At 45.3% G+C, this 21,628-nt stretch overlaps 1 protein-coding gene across 2 annotated transcripts in view; it reads left to right on the plus strand.

Annotated features, from left to right (window-relative positions):
* nfxl1 (nuclear transcription factor, X-box binding-like 1) overlaps positions 1-21,628 on the plus strand; it is a gene marked incomplete at its 3' end in the record, with an annotated part of 98,637 nt that overhangs the window by 66,278 nt on the left and 10,731 nt on the right. For both annotated transcript variants that reach the window (XM_031832684.1, XM_031832685.1), the window contains 1 exon segment: positions 20,298-20,429. In XM_031832684.1, coding sequence (XP_031688544.1) covers positions 20,298-20,429 — 132 coding nt within the window.

Consider the following 21,628-nt stretch of genomic DNA (forward strand, 5'->3'; position numbering starts at 1 on the left):
CGGAACAGTGGGTTAACTGTCACGGTCTAGTGGGTTAGCTGTGACGGAACAGTGGGTTAACTGTGACGGTCTAGTGGGTTAGCTGTGACTGAACAGTGGGTTAACTGTGACGGTCTAGTGGGTTAGCTGTGACTGAACAGTGGGTTAACTGTGACGGTCTAGTGGGTTAGCTGTGACGGAACAGTGGGTTAACTGTGACGGTCTAGTGGGTTAGCTGTGACGTAACAGTGGGTTAACTGTGACGGTCTAGTGGGTTAGCTGTGACGGAACAGTGGGTTAACTGACGGTCTAGTGGGTTAGCTGTGAGGGAACAGTGGGTTAACTGTGACGGTCTAGTGGGTTAGCTGTGACTGAACAGTGGGTTAGCTGTGACGGAACAGTGGGTTAGCTGTGATGGGACAGTGGGTTAGCTGTGACGGAACAGTGGGTTAACTGTGACGGTCTAGTGGGTTAGCTGTGACGGAACAGTGGGTTAGCTGTGACGGAACAGTGGGTTAGCTGTGACGGAACAGTGGGTTAGCTGTGACGGTCTAGGGGGTTAGCTGTGACGGTCTAGGGGGTTAGCTGTGACTGAACAGTGGGTTAACTGTGACGGTCTAGTGGGTTAGCTGTGACGGAACAGTGGGTTAACTGTGACGGTCTAGTGGGTTAGCTGTGAGGGAACAGTGGGTTAACTGTGACGGTCTAGTGGGTTAGCTGTGACGGAACAGTGGGTTAGCTGTGACGGAACAGTGGGTTAACTGTGACGGTCTAGTGGGTTAGCTGGGACGGAACAGTGGGTTAGCTGTGACGGAACAGTGGGTTAGCTGTGACGGAACAGTGGGTTAGCTGTGACGGAACAGTGGGTTAGCTGTGACGGAACAGTGGGTTAGCTGTGACGGTCTAGGGGGTTAGCTGTGACGGAACAGTGGGTTAGCTGTGACGGAACAGTGGGTTAGCTGTGACGGTCTAGTGGGTTAACTGTGACGGAACAGTGGGTTAACTGCCTTGTTCAGAACGACAGATTTTGACCTTGTCAGCTCGGGGATTCGATCTAGCGATCTTTCAGTTACTGGCCCAATGCGCTAACCACAAGACTACCTACTGCCCCTATTTGATAAACTACCTGCTGCCCCTATTTGATAGACTACCTGCTGCCCCTATTTGATAGACTACCTGCTGCCCCTATTTGATAGACTACCTACTGCCCCTATTTGATAGACTACCTGCTGCCCCTATTTGATAAACTACCTGCTGCCCCTATTTGATAAACTACCTGCTGCCCCTATTTGATAGACTACCTGCTGCCCCTATTTGATAGACTACCTGCCGGACCTATTTGATAAAGCAGACTCCCCCTGGGTTAGATATTAACATCCTAAATAAAATTGTCAAGATGATCAGGACAATCAGTAGTGAAAAGTGGGGTGGGTGAGCTTGAAGGGTGGGGTTGGATTAGAAATGAACATCAGTAACAACCAGGATGAAGGGTGGGGTTGGATTAGAAATGAACATCAGTAGCAACCAGGATGAAGGGTGGGGTTGGATTAGAAATGAACATCAGTCAGAATAAGGAAAACATAATGGACAATAGCGTTAACAATAACAGCAATGTCAGGTTTTTCTGTTTCTATCCTGTTCTCTCTCTGTCTCTCTTCTCTCTCTCTCTGTCTCTATCTGTCCGTCTCTATCTCAAGGTTGTTATTTGTTCTGATCTCTCATACACTCTTCTCATTTATCCCATTTAGGCTGCTTTAGTATTCACTACACACTCTGCTTTAGCAGGAACACACACACACACACACACACACACACACACACACACACACACACACACACACACTCTCTCTCTTTCTCACACACACACTCCACCTTTTTTTATAGGGACACAAAAAGCAAACTCATGTTCACCTTCATTTGAGCTCTCAGTTCTGTCTGCGGTTGTCTGTCTGCTCTAGTCTGCTGTTGTCTGTCTGCTCTAGTCTGCTGTTGTCTGTCTGCTCTAGTCTGCGGCTGTCTGTCTGCTCTAGTCTGCGGTTGTCTGTCTGCTCTAGTCTGCGGTTGTCTGTCTGCTCTAGTCTGCGGTTGTATGTCTGCTCTCTTTTTCTGTCATCTCTGTCTGCTCTAGTCTGCTGTTGTCTGTCTGCTCTAGTCTGTTCTTGTCTGTTCATCAGGACATCAGTAATCTGCTCCCTAACATTATAAACCAGCATCAGGACATCCGTAATCTGCTCCCTAACATTATAAACCAGCATCAGGACATCAGTAATCTGCCGACTGTTATCCCTCTAACTGACTACCAGACTATTGAACAGTTCAGCAGACTGTTATCCCTCCATAACTGACTACCAGAATATTGAACAGTTCAGCAGACTGTTATCCCTCCATAACTGACTACCAGAATATTGAACAGTTCAGCAGACTGTTATCCCTCTAACTGACTACCAGACTATCAGCAGACTGTTATCCCTCTAACTGACTACCAGACTATTGAACAGTTCAGCAGACTGTTATCCCTCCATAACTGACTACCAGACTATCAGCAGACTGTTATCCCTCTAACTGGCTACCAGACTATTGAACAGTTCAGCAGACTGTAATCCCTCCATAACTGGCTACCAGACTATCAGCAGACTGTTATCCCTCCATAACTGACTACCAGACTATCAGCAGACTGTTATCCCTCCATAACTGACTACCAGACTATTGAACAGTTCAGCAGACTGTTATCCCTCCATAACTGGCTACCAGACTATTGAACAGTTCAGCAGACTGTTATCCCTCCATAACTGACTACCAGACTATCAGCAGACTGTTATCCCTCCATAACTGACTACCAGACTATCAGCAGACTGTTATCCCTCCATAACTGACTACCAGACTATCAGCAGACTGTTATCCCTCCATAACGGACTACCAGACTATTGAACAGTTCAGCAGACTGTTATCCCTCCATAACTGACTACCAGACTATCAGCAGACTGTTATCCCTCCATAACTGGCTACCAGACTATTGAACAGTTCAGCAGACTGTTATCCCTCCATAACTGGCTACCAGACTATCAGCAGACTGTTATCCCTCCATAACTGGCTACCAGACTATTGAACAGTTCAGCAGACTGTTATCCCTCTAACTGACTACCAGACTATCAGCAGACTGTTATCCCTCCATAACTGGCTACCAGACTATTGAACAGTTCAGCAGACTGTTATCCCGCCATAACTGGCTACCAGACTATCAGCAGACTGTTATCCCTCCATAACTGACTACCAGACTATTGAACAGTTCAACAGACTGTTATCCCTCCAACTGACTACCAGACTATCAGCAGACTGTTATCCCTCCATAACTGGCTACGACTATCCATCCATAACTGGCTACCAGACTATCCATCCATAACTGACTACCAGACTATCCATCCATAACTGACTACCAGACTATCCATCCATAACTGGCTACCAGACTATCCATCCATAACTGACTACCAGACTATTGAACAGTTCAGCAGACTGTTATCCCTCTAACTGGCTACCAGACTATTGAACAGTTCAGCAGACTGTTATCCCTCCATAACTGACTACCAGACTATTGAACAGTTCAGCAGACTGTTATCCCTCCATAACTGACTACCAGACTATCAGCAGACTGTTATCCCTCTAACTGGCTACCAGAATATCAGCAGACTGTTATCCCTCGAACTGACTACCAGACTATTGAACAGTTCAGCAGACTGTTATCCCTCTAACTGACTACCAGACTATCAGCAGACTGTTATCCCTCTAACTGACTACCAGACTATTGAACAGTTCAGCAGACTGTTATCCCTCTAACTGACTACCAGACTATTGAACAGTTCAACAGACTGTTATCCCTCTAACTGACTACCAGACTATCAGCAGACTGTTATCCCTCTAACTGACTACCAGACTATTGAACAGTTCAGCAGACTGTTATCCCTCCATAACTGACTACCAGACTATTGAACAGTTCAGCAGACTGTTATCCCTCTAACTGACTACCAGACTATTGAACAGTTCAGCAGACTGTTATCCCTCCATAACTGGCTACCAGACTATCAGCAGACTGTTATCCCTCTAACTGACTACCAGACTATTGAACAGTTCAACAGACTGTTATCCCTCTAACTGACTACCAGAATATCAGCAGACTGTTATCCCTCTAACTGACTACCAGACTATTGAACAGTTCAGCAGACTGTTATCCCTCCATAACTGGCTGCCAGACTATTGAACAGTTCAGCAGACTGTTATCCCTCTAACTGACTACCAGACGATCAGCAGACTGTTATCCCTCTAACTGACTACCAGACTATCAGCAGACTGTTATCCCTCTAACTGACTACCAGACTATCAGCAGACTGTTATCCCTCCATAACTGGCTACCAGACTATTGAACAGTTCAGCAGACTGTAATCCCTCCATAACTGACTACCAGACTATCAGCAGACTGTTATCCCTCTAACTGACTACCAGACTATTGAACAGTCCAGCAGACTGTTATCCCTCCATAACTGACTACCAGACTATTGAACAGTCCAGCAGACTGTTATCCCTCCATAACTGACTACCAGACTATTGAACAGTTCAGCAGACTGTTATCCCTCCATAACTGACTACCAGACTATCAGCAGACTGTTATCCCTCTAACTGGCTACCAGAATATCAGCAGACTGTTATCCCTCGAACTGACTACCAGACTATTGAACAGTTCAGCAGACTGTTATCCCTCTAACTGACTACCAGACTATCAGCAGACTGTTATCCCTCTAACTGACTACCAGACTATTGAACAGTTCAGCAGACTGTTATCCCTCTAACTGACTACCAGACTATTGAACAGTTCAACAGACTGTTATCCCTCTAACTGACTACCAGACTATCAGCAGACTGTTATCCCTCTAACTGACTACCAGACTATTGAACAGTTCAGCAGACTGTTATCCCTCCATAACTGACTACCAGACTATTGAACAGTTCAGCAGACTTTTATCCCTCCATAACTGGCTACCAGACTATCAGCAGACTGTTATCCCTCTAACTGACTACCAGACTATTGAACAGTTCAGCAGACTGTTATCCCTCCATAACTGACTACCAGACTATTGAACAGTTCAGCAGACTGTTATCCCTCCATAACTGGCTACCAGACTATCAGCAGACTGTTATCCCTCTAACTGACTACCAGACTATTGAACAGTTCAACAGACTGTTATCCCTCTAACTGACTACCAGAATATCAGCAGACTGTTATCCCTCTAACTGACTACCAGACTATTGAACAGTTCAGCAGACTGTTATCCCTCCATAACTGGCTACCAGACTATCAGCAGACTGTTATCCCTCTAACTGACTACCAGACTATTGAATAGTTCAGCAGACTGTTATCCCTCCATAACTGGCTACCAGACTATTGAACAGTTCAGCAGACTGTTATCCCTCTAACTGACTACCAGACGATCAGCAGACTGTTATCCCTCCATAACTGGCTACCAGACTATCAGCAGACTGTTATCCCTCTAACTGACTACCAGACTATCAGCAGACTGTTATCCCTCCATAACTGGCTACCAGACTATTGAACAGTTCAGCAGACTGTAATCCCTCCATAACTGACTACCAGACTATCAGCAGACTGTTATCCCTCTAACTGACTACCAGACTATTGAACAGTCCAGCAGACTGTTATCCCTCCATAACTGACTACCAGACTATTGAACAGTCCAGCAGACTGTTATCCCTCCATAACTGACTACCAGACTATTGAACAGTTCAGCAGACTGTTATCCCTCCATAACTGACTACCAGACTATCAGCAGACTGTTATCCCTCTAACTGGCTACCAGAATATCAGCAGACTGTTATCCCTCGAACTGACTACCAGACTATTGAACAGTTCAGCAGACTGTTATCCCTCTAACTGACTACCAGACTATCAGCAGACTGTTATCCCTCTAACTGACTACCAGACTATTGAACAGTTCAGCAGACTGTTATCCCTCTAACTGACTACCAGACTATTGAACAGTTCAACAGACTGTTATCCCTCTAACTGACTACCAGACTATCAGCAGACTGTTATCCCTCTAACTGACTACCAGACTATTGAACAGTTCAGCAGACTGTTATCCCTCCATAACTGACTACCAGACTATTGAACAGTTCAGCAGACTGTTATCCCTCTAACTGACTACCAGACTATTGAACAGTTCAGCAGACTGTTATCCCTCCATAACTGGCTACCAGACTATCAGCAGACTGTTATCCCTCTAACTGACTACCAGACTATTGAATAGTTCAGCAGACTGTTATCCCTCCATAACTGGCTACCAGACTATTGAACAGTTCAGCAGACTGTTATCCCTCTAACTGACTACCAGACTATTGAACAGTTCAGCAGACTGTTATCCCTCCATAACTGACTACCAGACTATTGAACAGTTCAGCAGACTGTTATCCCTCTAACTGGCTACCAGACTATCAGCAGACTGTTATCCCTCTAACTGACTACCAGACTATTGAACAGTTCAGCAGACTGTTATCCCTCCATAACTGGCTACCAGACTATCAGCAGACTGTTATCCCTCTAACTGACTACCAGACTATTGAATAGTTCAGCAGACTGTTATCCCTCTAACTGGCTACCAGACTATCAGCAGACTGTTATCCCTCTAACTGACTACCAGACTATTGAACAGTTCAGCAGACTGTTATCCCTCCATAACTGGCTACCAGACTATCAGCAGACTGTTATCCCTCTAACTGACTACCAGACTATTGAATAGTTCAGCAGACTGTTATCCCTCCATAACTGGCTACCAGACTATTGAACAGTTCAGCAGACTGTTATCCCTCTAACTGACTACCAGACTATTGAACAGTTCAGCAGACTGTTATCCCTCCATAACTGACTACCAGACTATTGAACAGTTCAGCAGACTGTTATCCCTCTAACTGGCTACCAGACTATCAGCAGACTGTTATCCCTCTAACTGACTACCAGACTATTGAACAGTTCAGCAGACTGTTATCCCTCCATAACTGGCTACCAGACTATCAGCAGACTGTTATCCCTCTAACTGACTACCAGACTATTGAATAGTTCAGCAGACTGTTATCCCTCTAACTGGCTACCAGACTATCAGCAGACTGTTATCCCTCTAACTGACTACCAGACTATCAGCAGACTGTTATCCCTCTAACTGACTACCAGACTATCAGCAGACTGTTATCCCTCTAACTGACTACCAGACTATCAGCAGACTGTTATCCCTCTAACTGACTACCAGACTATTGAACAGTTCAGCAGACTGTTATCCCTCCATAACTGGCTACCAGACTATCAGCAGACTGTTATCCCTCTAACTGACTACCAGACTATTGAATAGTTCAGCAGACTGTTATCCCTCCATAACTGGCTACCAGACTATTGAACAGTTCAGCAGACTGTTATCCCTCTAACTGACTACCAGACGATCAGCAGACTGTTATCCCTCCATAACTGGCTACCAGACTATCAGCAGACTGTTATCCCTCTAACTGACTACCAGACTATCAGCAGACTGTTATCCCTCTAACTGACTACCAGACTATTGAATAGTTCAGCAGACTGTTATCCCTCTAACTGGCTACCAGACTATCAGCAGACTGTTATCCCTCTAACTGACTACCAGACTATCAGCAGACTGTTATCCCTCTAACTGACTACCAGACTATCAGCAGACTGTTATCCCTCTAACTGACTACCAGACTATCAGCAGACTGTTATCCCTCTAACTGACTACCAGACTATTGAACAGTTCAGCAGACTGTTATCCCTCCATAACTGGCTACCAGACTATCAGCAGACTGTTATCCCTCTAACTGACTACCAGACTATTGAATAGTTCAGCAGACTGTTATCCCTCCATAACTGGCTACCAGACTATTGAACAGTTCAGCAGACTGTTATCCCTCTAACTGACTACCAGACGATCAGCAGACTGTTATCCCTCCATAACTGGCTACCAGACTATCAGCAGACTGTTATCCCTCTAACTGACTACCAGACTATCAGCAGACTGTTATCCCTCCATAACTGGCTACCAGACTATTGCAGCTCTGTGGGTGAGTTTTGATAACTTTTGGAAACAAAACACAGTTTATTATGAGGATGGGATCCACCCAAATCACGTGGGATCCTGGATCCTTTCACAGCATTATGAGGATGGGATCCACCCAAATCACGTGGGATCCTGGATCCTTTCACAGCATTATGAGGATGGGATCCACCCAAATCACGTGGGATCCTGGATCCTTTCACAGCATTATGAGGATGGGATCCACCCAAATCACGTGGGATCCTGGATCCTTTCACAGCATTATGAGGATGGGATCCACCCAAATCACGTGGGATCCTGGATCCTTTCACAGCATTATGAGGATGGGATCCACCCAAATCACGTGGGATCCTGGATCCTTTCACAGCATTATGAGGATGGGATCCACCCAAATCACGTGGGATCCTGGATCCTTTCACAGCATTATGAGGATGGGATCCACCCAAATCACGTGGGATCCTGGATCCTTTCACAGCATTATGAGGATGGGATCCACCCAAATCACGTGGGATCCTGGATCCTTTCACAGCATTATGAGGATGGGATCCACCCAAATCACGTGGGATCCTGGATCCTTTCACAGCATTATGAGGATGGGATCCACCCAAATCACGTGGGATCCTGGATCCTTTCACAGCATTATGAGGATGGGATCCACCCAAATCACGTGGGATCCTGGATCCTTTCACAGCATTATGAGGATGGGATCCACCCAAATCACGTGGGATCCTGGATCCTTTCACAGCATTATGAGGATGGGATCCACCCAAATCACGTGGGATCCTGGATCCTTTCACAGCATTATGAGGATGGGATCCACCCAAATCACGTGGGATCCTGGATCCTTTCACAGCATTATGAGGATGGGATCCACCCAAATCACGTGGGATCCTGGATCCTTTCACAGCATTATGAGGATGGGATCCACCCAAATCACGTGGGATCCTGGATCCTTTCACAGCATTATGAGGATGGGATCCACCCAAATCACGTGGGATCCTGGATCCTTTCACAGCATTATGAGGATGGGATCCACCCAAATCACGTGGGATCCTGGATCCTTTCACAGCATTATGAGGATGGGATCCACCCAAATCACGTGGGATCCTGGATCCTTTCACAGCATTATGAGGATGGGATCCACCCAAATCACGTGGGATCCTGGATCCTTTCACAGCATTATGAGGATGGGATCCACCCAAATCACGTGGGATCCTGGATCCTTTCACAGCATTATGAGGATGGGATCCACCCAAATCACGTGGGATCCTGGATCCTTTCACAGCATTATGAGGATGGGATCCACCCAAATCACGTGGGATCCTGGATCCTTTCACAGCATTATGAGGATGGGATCCACCCAAATCACGTGGGATCCTGGATCCTTTCACAGCATTATGAGGATGGGATCCACCCAAATCACGTGGGATCCTGGATCCTTTCACAGCATTATGAGGATGGGATCCACCCAAATCACGTGGGATCCTGGATCCTTTCACAGCATTATGAGGATGGGATCCACCCAAATCACGTGGGATCCTGGATCCTTTCACAGCATTATGAGGATGGGATCCACCCAAATCACGTGGGATCCTGGATCCTTTCACAGCATTATGAGGATGGGATCCACCCAAATCACGTGGGATCCTGGATCCTTTCACAGCATTATGAGGATGGGATCCACCCAAATCACGTGGGATCCTGGATTCTTTCACAGCATTATAAGGCTGTGTTGAGACAATGATTTATCAATGACCCAAACCCTGCTCAGCTAATCTCTACCATTGTGTTGCTGAGTCATCATTAATGCTTTAGCTAATGTACATTATCTCAGGGACGTTGGGAGACACAATATAAGAAACCCAATTTATCTCCCATTAACTGTCCTGAATGCCTCTGCTGATCCTACAGCTATTGTATGCAGTAATCATTTAACCTATGAACCAGAGTTACACTGTTAACACTGAGCCGGTGTGCCCTAGCAGGAAGACCACTATTAACACTGAGCCGGTGTGCCCTAGCAGGAAGACCACTGTTAGCACTGAGCCGGTGTGCCCTAGCAGGAAGACCACTGTTAACACTGAGCCGGTGTGCCCTAGCAGGAAGACCACTGTTAACACTGAGCCGTTGTGCCCTAGCAGGAAAAATACTGTTAACACTGAGCCGGTGTGCCCTAGCAGGAAGACCACTGTTAGCACTGAGCCGGTGTGCCCTAGCAGGAAAACCACTGTTAACACTGAGCCGGTGTGCCCTAGCAGGAAGACCACTGTTAACACTGAGCCAGTGTGCCCTAGCAGGAAGACCACTGTTAGCACTGAGCCGGTGTGCCCTAGCAGGAAGACCACTGTTAACACTGAGCCAGTGTGCCCAGCTCACCCTGCACTAACATAATTAACATGAGCACATCTACTGCTGCTAAGTTCTCTCTCCTGTTCTCTCTCTCTCTCCTGTTCTCTCTCCCGTTCTCTCTCTCCTGCTCTCTCTCTCTCTCTCCTGTTCTCTCTCTCTCCTGTTCTCTCTCTCTCCTGTTCTCTCTCTCTTCTGTTCTCTCTCTCCTGCTCTCTCTCTCTCCTGCTCTCTCTCTCTCCTGTTCTCTCTCTCTCCTGTTCTCTCTCTCTCCTGTTCTCTCTCTCTCCCATTTTCTCTCTCTCCTGTTCTCTCTCCCGTTCTCTCTCCTGCTCTCTCTCCTGTTCTCTCTCTTTCCCGTTCTCTCTCTCTCCTGTTATCCCTCTCCTGTTCTCTCTCTCCTGTTCTCTTTCCCGTTCTCTCTCTCTCCTGTTATCCCTCTCCTGTTCTCTTTCCCGTTCTCTCTCTCTCTCTCCTGTTATCCCTCTCCTGTTATCCCTCTCCTGTTCTCTCTCTCCTGTTCTCTTTCCCGTTCTCTCTCTCTCCTGTTATCCCTCTCCTGTTCTCTCTCTCCTGTTCTCTCTCTCCCGTTCTCTCTCTCTCCTGTTGTCTTTCCCGTTCTCTCTCTCTCCTGTTCTCTTTCCCGTTCTCTCTCTCTCCTGTTATCCCTCTCCTGTTCTCTCTCTCCTGTTATCTCTCTCCTGTTCTCTCTCTCCTGTTATCCCTCTCCTGTTCTCTTTCCCGTTCTCTCTCTCTCCTGTTCTCCCTCTCCTGTTCTCTTTCCCGTTCTCTCTCTCTCCTGTTATCCCTCTCCTGTTATCCCTCTCCTGTTCTCTCTCTCCTGTTCTCTTTCCCGTTCTCTCTCTCTCCTGTTATCCCTCTCCTGTTCTCTCTCTCCTGTTATCCCTCTCCTGTTCTCTTTCCCGTTCTCTCTCTCTCCTGTTATCCCTCTCCTGTTCTCTCTCTCCTGTTCTCTTTCCCGTTCTCTCTCTCTCCTGTTCTCTCTCTCCTGTTATCCCTCTCCTGTTCTCTCTCTCCTGTTATCCCTCTCCTGTTCTCTCTCTCCTGTTATCCCTCTCCTGTTCTCTCTCTCCTGTTATCCCTCTCCTGTTATCCCTCTCCTGTTCTCTTTCCCGTTCTCTCTCTCTCCTGTTATCCCTCTCCTGTTCTCTCTCTCCTGTTATCCCTCTCCTGTTATCCCTCTCCTGTTCTCTTTCCCGTTCTCTCTCTCTCCTGTTATCCCTCTCCTGTTCTCTCTCTCCTGTTCTCTCTCTCTCCTGTTATCCCTCTCCTGTTCTCTTTCCCGTTCTCTCTCTCCTGTTATCCCTCTCCTGTTCTCTTTCCCGTTCTCTCTCTCCTGTTATCCCTCTCTTGTTCTCTCTCTCCCGTTCTCTCTCTCCTGTTCTCTTTCCCGTTCTCTCTCTCCTGTTATCCCTCTCCTGTTCTCTTTCCCGTTCTCTCTCTCCTGTTATCCCTCTCTTGTTCTCTCTCTCCCGTTCTCTCTCTCCTGTTATCCCTCTCCTGTTCTCTCTCTCCTATTCTCTCTCCCGTTTTTCTCTCTCTCGTTCTCTCTCGTTCTCTCTCTCCTGTTATCCCTCTCCTGTTCTCTCTCTCCTGTTCTCTCTCCCATTTTCTCTCTCTATCCTTCACTTCCCAGTGAAGCCATGAAAACAATCAAGCATCCCAGAAAATTGCTCAAATATAGCCCACGTTAACATACGTAGCCTAAGAAACAAGGTTCATGAAATCAATAATTTGCAAGTAACAGATGACATTCATATTCTGACAATCTCTGAAACTCACTTAGGTAATACCTTTGATGATACAGTGGTAGCAATACATGGTTATAACATTACCGAAAAGACAGGAATGCCAAAGGTGGAGGTGTTGCTGTTTATATTCAGAACCACATTCCTGTAAAGAAGATCTCATGTTAAATACTGTTGAAGTAATATGGCTACAGGTTCATCTGCCTCAATTAAAGCCCATTCTGGTGGGAAGCTGCTATAGACCACCAAGTGTTAACAGTCAGTATCTGGATAATGCTAAATAATGTTGAAGTAATATGGCTACAGGTTCATCTGCCTCTCCTAAAGCCCATTCTGGTGGGAAGCTGCTATAGACCACCAAGTGTTAACAGTCAGTATCTGGATAATGCTAAATACTGTTGAAGTAATATGGCTACAGGTTCATCTGCCTCAATTAAAGCCCATTCTGGTGGGAAGCTGCTATAGACCACCAAGTGTTAACAGTCAGTATCTGGATAATGCTAAATACTGTTGAAGTAATATGGCTACAGGTTCATCTGCCTCTCCTAAAGCCCATTCTGGTGGGAAGCTGCTATAGACCACCAAGTGTTAACAGTCAGTATCTGGATAATGCTAAATACTGTTGAAGTAATATGGCTACAGGTTCATATGCCTCTCCTAAAGCCCATTCTGGTGGGAAGCTGCTATAGACCACCAAGTGTTAACAGTCAGTATCTGGATAACATGTGTGAAATGTTTGATAATGTATGTGATATCAACAGAGAGGTATATTTTCTGGGTGATTTTCAATATTGACTGGCTTTAATCAAGCTTCCCACTCAAGACAAAGCTTCAAACTGTAACCAGTGCCTGCAACCTGGTTCAGGTTGTCAGTCAACCTACCTGGGTAGTTAGTTATCAGTCAACCTACCTGGGTAGTTAGTTATCAGTCAACCTACCTGGGTAGTTAGTTATCAGTCAACCTACCTGGGTAGTTAGTTATCAGTCAACCTACCTGGGTAGTTAGTTATCAGTCAACCTACCTGGGTAGTTAGTTATCAGTCAACCTACCTGGGTAGTTAGTTATCAGTCAACCTACCTGGGTAGTTAGTTATCAGTCAACCTACCTGGGCAGTTAGTTATCAGTCAACCTACCTGGGTAGTTAGTTATCAGTCAACCTACCTGGGTAGTTAGTTATCAGTCAACCTACCTGGGTAGTTATCGGTCAACCTACCTGGGTAGTTAGTTATCGGTCAACCTACCTGGGTAGTTCGTTATCAGTCAACCTACCTGGGTAGTTAGTTATCAGTCAACCTACCTGGGTAGTTAGTTATCAGTCAACCTACCTGGGTAGTTAGTTATCAGTCAACCTACCTGGGTAGTTAGTTATCAGTCAACCTACCTGGGTAGTTAGTTATCAGTCAACCTACCTGGGTAGTTCGTTATCAGTCAACCTACCTGGGTAGTTAGTTATCAGTCAACCTACCTGGGTAGTTAGTTATCAGTCAACCTACCTATCATCACTAAACCCTAAACCTCACCTAAACTTTAATGATTAATGTGGAAATTAAATTACCTTCTTAACAACACTATCAACAAGGCAGGTCCTACCGGCCCTATTTTCTACCTTCTTAACAACACTATCAACAAGCAGGTCCTAGAGGCCCTAGTTTCTACCTTCTTAACAACACTATCAACAAGGCAGGTCCTACCGGCCCTAGTTTCTACCTTCTTAACAACACTATCAACAAGGCAGGTCCTACCGGCCCTAGTTTCTACCTTCTTAACAACACTATCAACAAGGCAGGTCCTAGTTCCTACCTTCTTAACAACACTATCAACAAGGCAGGTCCTAGTTCCTACCTTCTTAACAACACTATCAACAAGGCAGGTCCTAGAGGCCCTAGTTTCTACCTTCCTACAGGCCCTAGTTTCTACCTTCTTAACAACACTATCAACAAGGCAGGTCCTACAGGCCCTAGTTTCTACCTTCTTAACAACACTATCAACAAGGCAGGTCCTAGAGGCCCTAGTTTCTACCTTCTAGACAACACTATCAACAAGGCAGGTCCCAGAGGCCCTAGTTTCTACCTTCCTACAGGCCCTAGTTTCTACCTTCTTAACAACACTATCAACAAGGCAGGTCCTAGTTTCTACCTTCTTAACAACACTATCAACAAGGTAGGTCCTACAGGCCCTAGTTTCTACCTTCTTAACAGCACTATCAACAAGGCAGGTCCTAGTTTCTACGTTCTTAACAACGCTATGAACAAGGCAGGTCCTACAGGCCCTAATTTATACCTTCTTAACAACACTGAACAAGGCAGGTCCTACAGGCCCTAATTTATACCTTCTTAACAACACTATGAACAAGGCAGGTCCTACAGGCCCTATTTTCTTCCTTCTTAACAACACTATCAACAAGGCAGGTCCTACAGGCCCTAGTTTCTACCTTAACAACACTATCAACAAGGCAGGTCCTACAGGCCCTAGTTTCTACCTTCTTAACAACACTATCAACAAGGCAGGTCCTACAGGCCCTAGTTATTACCTTCTTAACAACACTATCAACAAGGCAGGTCCTAGAGGCCCTAGTTTCTACCTTCTAGACAACACTATCAACAAGGCAGGTCCTAGAGGCCCTAGTTTCTACCTTCCTACAGGCCCTAGTTTCTACCTTCTTAACAACACTATCAACAAGGCAGGTCCTACAGGCCCTAGTTTCTACCTTCTTAACAACACTATCAACAAGGCAGGTCCTACAGGCCCTAGTTTCTACCTTCTTAACAACACTATCAACAAGGCAGGTCCTACAGGCCCTAGTTTCTACCTTCTTAACAACACTATCAACAAGGCAGGTCCTACAGGCCCTAGTTTCTACCTTCTTAACACTATCAACAAGGCAGGTCCTACAGGCCCTAGTTTCTACCTTCTTAACAACACTATCAACAAGGCAGGTCCTACAGGCCCTAGTTTCTACCTTCTTAACAACACTATCAACAAGACAGGTCCTACAGGCCCTAGTTTCTACCTTCTTAACAACACTATCAACAAGGCAGGTCCTACAGGCCCTAATTTCTACCTTCTTAACAGCACTATCAACAAGGCATGTCCTAGTTTCTACCTTCTTAACAACACTATCAACAAGGCAGGTCCTAGAGGCCCTAGTTTCTACCTTCCTACAGGCCCTAATTTCTACCTTCTTAACAGCACTATCAACAAGGCATGTCCTAATTTCTACCTTCTTAACAGCACTATCAACAAGGCAGGTCCTAGTTTCTACCTTCTTAACAACGCTATGAACAAGGCAGGTCCTACAGGCCCTAATTTATACCTTCTTAACAACACTATGAACAAGGCAGGTCCTACAGGCCCTAATTTATACCTTCTTAACAACACTATGAACAAGGCAGGTCCTACAGGCCCTAGTTTCTACCTTCTTAACAACACTATCAACAAGGCAGGTCCTACAGGCCCTAGTTTCTACCTTCTTAACAACACTATCAACAAGGCAGGTCCTACAGGCCCTAATTTTTACCTTAACAGCACTATCAACAAGGCATGTCCTAGTTTCTACCTTCTTAACAACACTATCAACAAGGCAGGTCCTAGAGGCCCTAGTTTCTACCTTCTTAACAACACTATCAACAAGGCAGGTCCTACAGGCCCTAGTTTCTACCTTCTTAACAACACTATCAACAAGGCAGGTCCTACAGGCCCTAGTTTCTACCTTCTTAACAACACTATCAACAAGGCAGGTCCTACCGGCCCTAGTTTCTACCTTCTTAACAACACTATCAACAAGGCAGGTCCTACCGGCCCTAGTTTCTACCTTCTTAACAACACTATCAACAAGGCATGTCCTAGTTTCTACCTTCTTAACAACACTATCAACAAGGCAGGTCCTAGAGGCCCTAGTTTCTACCTTCTTAACAACACTATCAACAAGGCAGGTCCTACCGGCCCTAGTTTCTACCTTCTTAACAACACTATCAACAAGGCAGGTCCTACCGGCCCTAGTTTCTACCTTCTTAACAACACTATCAACAAGGCAGGTCCTAGTTCCTACCTTCTTAACAACACTATCAACAAGGCAGGTCCTAGTTCCTACCTTCTTAACAACACTATCAACAAGGCAGGTCCTAGAGGCCCTAGTTTCTACCTTCCTACAGGCCCTAGTTTCTACCTTCTTAACAACACTATCAACAAGGCAGGTCCTACAGGCCCTAGTTTCTACCTTCTTAACAACACTATCAACAAGGCAGGTCCTAGAGGCCCTAGTTTCTACCTTCTAGACAACACTATCAACAAGGCAGGTCCCAGAGGCCCTAGTTTCTACCTTCCTACAGGCCCTAGTTTCTACCTTCTTAACAACACTATCAACAAGGCAGGTCCTAGTTTCTACCTTCTTAACAACACTATCAACAAGGTAGGTCCTACAGGCCCTAGTTTCTACCTTCTTAACAGCACTATCAACAAGGCAGGTCCTAGTTTCTACGTTCTTAACAACGCTATGAACAAGGCAGGTCCTACAGGCCCTAATTTATACCTTCTTAACAACACTGAACAAGGCAGGTCCTACAGGCCCTAATTTATACCTTCTTAACAACACTATGAACAAGGCAGGTCCTACAGGCCCTATTTTCTTCCTTCTTAACAACACTATCAACAAGGCAGGTCCTACAGGCCCTAGTTTCTACCTTAACAACACTATCAACAAGGCAGGTCCTACAGGCCCTAGTTTCTACCTTCTTAACAACACTATCAACAAGGCAGGTCCTACAGGCCCTAGTTATTACCTTCTTAACAACACTATCAACAAGGCAGGTCCTAGAGGCCCTAGTTTCTACCTTCTAGACAACACTATCAACAAGGCAGGTCCTAGAGGCCCTAGTTTCTACCTTCCTACAGGCCCTAGTTTCTACCTTCTTAACAACACTATCAACAAGGCAGGTCCTACAGGCCCTAGTTTCTACCTTCTTAACAACACTATCAACAAGGTAGGTCCTACAGGCCCTAGTTTCTACCTTCTTAACAACACTATCAACAAGGCAGGTCCTAGTTTCTACCTTCTTAACAACACTCAACAAGGCAGGTCCTAGAGGCCCTAGTTTCTACCTTCTTAACAACACTATCAACAAGGCAGGTCCTACAGGCCCTAGTTTCTACCTTCTTAACAACACTATCAACAAGGCAGGTCCTACAGGCCCTAGTTTCTACCTTCTTAACAACACTATCAACAAGGCAGGTCCTACAGGCCCTAGTTTCTACCTTCTTAACAACACTATCAACAAGGCAGGTCCTACAGGCCCTAGTTTCTACCTTCTTAACACTATCAACAAGGCAGGTCCTACAGGCCCTAGTTTCTACCTTCTTAACAACACTATCAACAAGGCAGGTCCTACAGGCCCTAGTTTCTACCTTCTTAACAACACTATCAACAAGACAGGTCCTACAGGCCCTAGTTTCTACCTTCTTAACAACACTATCAACAAGGCAGGTCCTACAGGCCCTAATTTCTACCTTCTTAACAGCACTATCAACAAGGCATGTCCTAGTTTCTACCTTCTTAACAACACTATCAACAAGGCAGGTCCTAGAGGCCCTAGTTTCTACCTTCCTACAGGCCCTAATTTCTACCTTCTTAACAGCACTATCAACAAGGCATGTCCTAATTTCTACCTTCTTAACAGCACTATCAACAAGGCAGGTCCTAGTTTCTACCTTCTTAACAACGCTATGAACAAGGCAGGTCCTACAGGCCCTAATTTATACCTTCTTAACAACACTATGAACAAGGCAGGTCCTACAGGCCCTAATTTATACCTTCTTAACAACACTATGAACAAGGCAGGTCCTACAGGCCCTAGTTTCTACCTTCTTAACAACACTATCAACAAGGCAGGTCCTACAGGCCCTAGTTTCTACCTTCTTAACAACACTATCAACAAGGCAGGTCCTACAGGCCCTAATTTTTACCTTAACAGCACTATCAACAAGGCATGTCCTAGTTTCTACCTTCTTAACAACACTATCAACAAGGCAGGTCCTAGAGGCCCTAGTTTCTACCTTCTTAACAACACTATCAACAAGGCAGGTCCTACAGGCCCTAGTTTCTACCTTCTTAACAACACTATCAACAAGGCAGGTCCTACAGGCCCTAGTTTCTACCTTCTTAACAACACTATCAACAAGGCAGGTCCTACAGGCCCTAGTTTCTTCCTTCTTAACAACACTATCAACAAGGCAGGTCCTACAGGCCCTAGTTTCTACCTTCTTAACAACACTATCAACAAGACAGGTCCTACAGGCCCTAGTTTCTACCTTCTTAACAACACTATCAACAAGGCAGGTCCTACAGGCCCTAATTTCTACCTTCTTAACAGCACTATCAACAAGGCATGTCCTAGTTTCTACCTTCTTAACAACACTATCAACAAGGCAGGTCCTAGAGGCCCTAGTTTCTACCTTCTTAACAACACTATCAACAAGGTAGGTCCTGCAGGCCCTAATTTCTACCTTCTTAACAGCACTATCAACAAGGCATGTCCTAGTTTCTACCTTCTTAACAACACTATCAACAAGGCAGGTCCTAGTTTCTACCTTAACAACGCTATGAACAAGGCAGGTCCTACAGGCCCTAGTTTCTACCTTCTTAACAACACTATCAACAAGGCAGGTCCTACAGGCCCTAGTTTCTACCTCCTTAACATCTCTATCAACAAGGCAGGTCCTACAGGCCCTAGTTTCTACCTTCTTAACAACACTATCAACAAGCAGGTCCTACAGGCCCTAGTTTCTACCTTCTTAACAACACTATCAACAAGGCAGGTCCTAGAGGCCCTAGTTTCTACCTCCTTAACAACACTATGAACAAGGCAGGTCCTACAGGCCCTAGTTTTGTTCCACCTGGACTACTGTTCAGTCATGTGGTCAGGTGCCACAAGGAAGGATTTAGAAAAATTGCAATTGTCTCAGAACAGGGCAGTACGGCTGGCCCTTGGATGTACACAGAGAGCTGATATTAATCATAGGTATGTCAATCTCTCCTCAAAGTGGAGAAGACTTCATCAGTAGGTAATCAGATTGTAAAAAATGGTAAAGATACACCTTATGGAACACCCATAACGATACCTGGATGTTGTATTGTAGATATTATATATTATAGATCGTGTATTGTATTTAATTACCTTAATGTAGCTGGACCCCGGGAAGAGTAGCTGCTGCCTTGGCAGGAACTAATGGGATCTATAATAAACCCCGGGAAGAGTAGCTGCTGCCTTGGCAGGAACTAATGGGATCTATAATAAACCCCGGGAAGAGTAGCTGCTGCCTTGGCAGGAACTAATGGGATCTATAATAAACCCCGGGAAGAGTAGCTGCTGCCTTGGCAGGAACTAATGGGATCTATAATAAACCCCGGGAAGAGTAGCTGCTGCCTTGGCAGGAACTAATGGGATCTATAATAAACCCCAGGAAGAGTAGCTGCTGCCTTGGAAGGAACTAATGGGGATCCATAATAAACCCCAGGAAGAGTAGCTGCTGCCTTGGCAGGAACTAATGGGGATCCATAATAAACCCCAGGAAGAGTAGCTGCTGCCTTGACAGGAACTAATGGGGATCCATAATAAACCCCAGGAAGAGTAGCTGCTGCCTTGGCAGGAACTAATGGGATCTATAATAAACCCCAGGAAGAGTAGCTGCTGCCTTGGTAGGAACGAATGGGGATCCATAATAAACCCCAGGAAGAGTAGCTGCTGCCTTGGCAGGAACTAATGGGGATCCATAATAAACCCCAGGAAGAGTAGCTGCTGCCTTGGCAGGAACTAATGGGGATCCATAATAAACCCCAGGAAGAGTAGCTGCTGCAGGAACTAATGGGGATCCATAATAAACCCCAGGAAGAGTAGCTGCTGTCTTGGCAGGAACTAATGGGGATCCATAATAGACCCCATGAAGAGTAGCTGCTGCCTTGGCAGGAACTAACGGGGATCCATAATAAATACAATAGAATATATGAATTAGTGTGATGGAGATGTGTGTTTGCTGCCTGTTGATGTTGTTGGGTTTGATGGCATTTTAACGTGTGTATTAATAATGTGTTAGGTGAGCCCGGTCCCATGCCACCGTCGAGGGCCTTTCTCCTGTAAGCGTGTCTGTGGTCGAACTCTGACCTGTGGTAACCATAGCTGCACCAAGGACTGTCACCGTGTCACCGCGACAACCAACAAACTACAGGTATGTAGACAGAAGGGGTTTGTGTGTGTCTCCTTCTCTCCCTCGTCTCCTGCTCTCTCCTTCTCTCCCTCTCGTCTCCTTTTCTCTCCCTCTCGTCTCCTTTTCTCTCCCTCTCGTCTCCTTTTCTCTCTCACTCGTCTCCTTCTTCCCCCTCCCCTCCCCTCGTCTCCTTCTCTCTCACTCGTCACCTTCTTCCCCCTCCCCTCGTCTCCTTCTCTCCCCCTCTTAGAGACTTACCCAGAAAGACTCACAGCTCTTAGAGACTTACCCAGAAAGACTCACAGCTGTAATGACTCTTAGAGACTTACCCAGAAAGACTCACAGCTGTAATGACTCTTAGAGACTTACCCAGAAGGACTCACAGCTGTAATGACTCTTAGAGACTTACCCAGAAAGACTCACAGCTGTAATCGCTGCCAAAGGTGATTCTAACATGTATTGATTCAGAGGTATGAATACTTACAGTACCAGTCAAAAGTTTGGTATTCCAGGTGACTACCTTATGAAGCTGGTTGAGAGAATGCCAAGTGTGCAAAGCTGTCATCAAGGTAATGGGTGGCTATTTTGAAGAATCTCAAATATAAAATATGTTTAGATTGGTTTAACACTTTTTTGGTTACTACATGATTCCATATGTGATGTCTTCATATTATTCTACAATGTAGAAAATAGTAAAAATAAATAAAAAACCCTTGAATGAATAGGCGTGTCCAAACCCTTGAATGAGTAGGCGTGTCCAAACTTTTGACTAGCGCTCTATATAAATGAAATATTTATGTATTTCATAAACAAATGAAGAAGAACAATTATTGAAAAACATGTTTTCAATTTATCATTATGGGGTAAATTCAGGCTGTAACAAGTACATGTGTAATACGTGAATGGTTATGAATGCTCTATGACTGGTTATGAATGCTCTATGACTGGTTATGAATGCTATATGAATGGTTATGAATGCTCTATAAATGCACTATGAATGGTTATGAATGCTCTATGAATGGTTATGAATGCACTATGACTGGTTATGAATGCTCTATGACTGGTTATGAATGCTCTATGAATGGTTATGAATGCTCTATGAATGGTTATGAATGGTTATGAATGCTCTATGAATGGTTATGAATGGTTATGAATGCTCTATGACTGGTTATGAATGCTCTATGACTGGTTATGAATGCTCTATGACTGGTTATGAATGC

Source organism: Oncorhynchus kisutch, linkage group LG9 (assembly GCF_002021735.2).
Source record: "Oncorhynchus kisutch isolate 150728-3 linkage group LG9, Okis_V2, whole genome shotgun sequence".
NCBI classification, from domain to species: domain Eukaryota; kingdom Metazoa; phylum Chordata; class Actinopteri; order Salmoniformes; family Salmonidae; genus Oncorhynchus; species Oncorhynchus kisutch.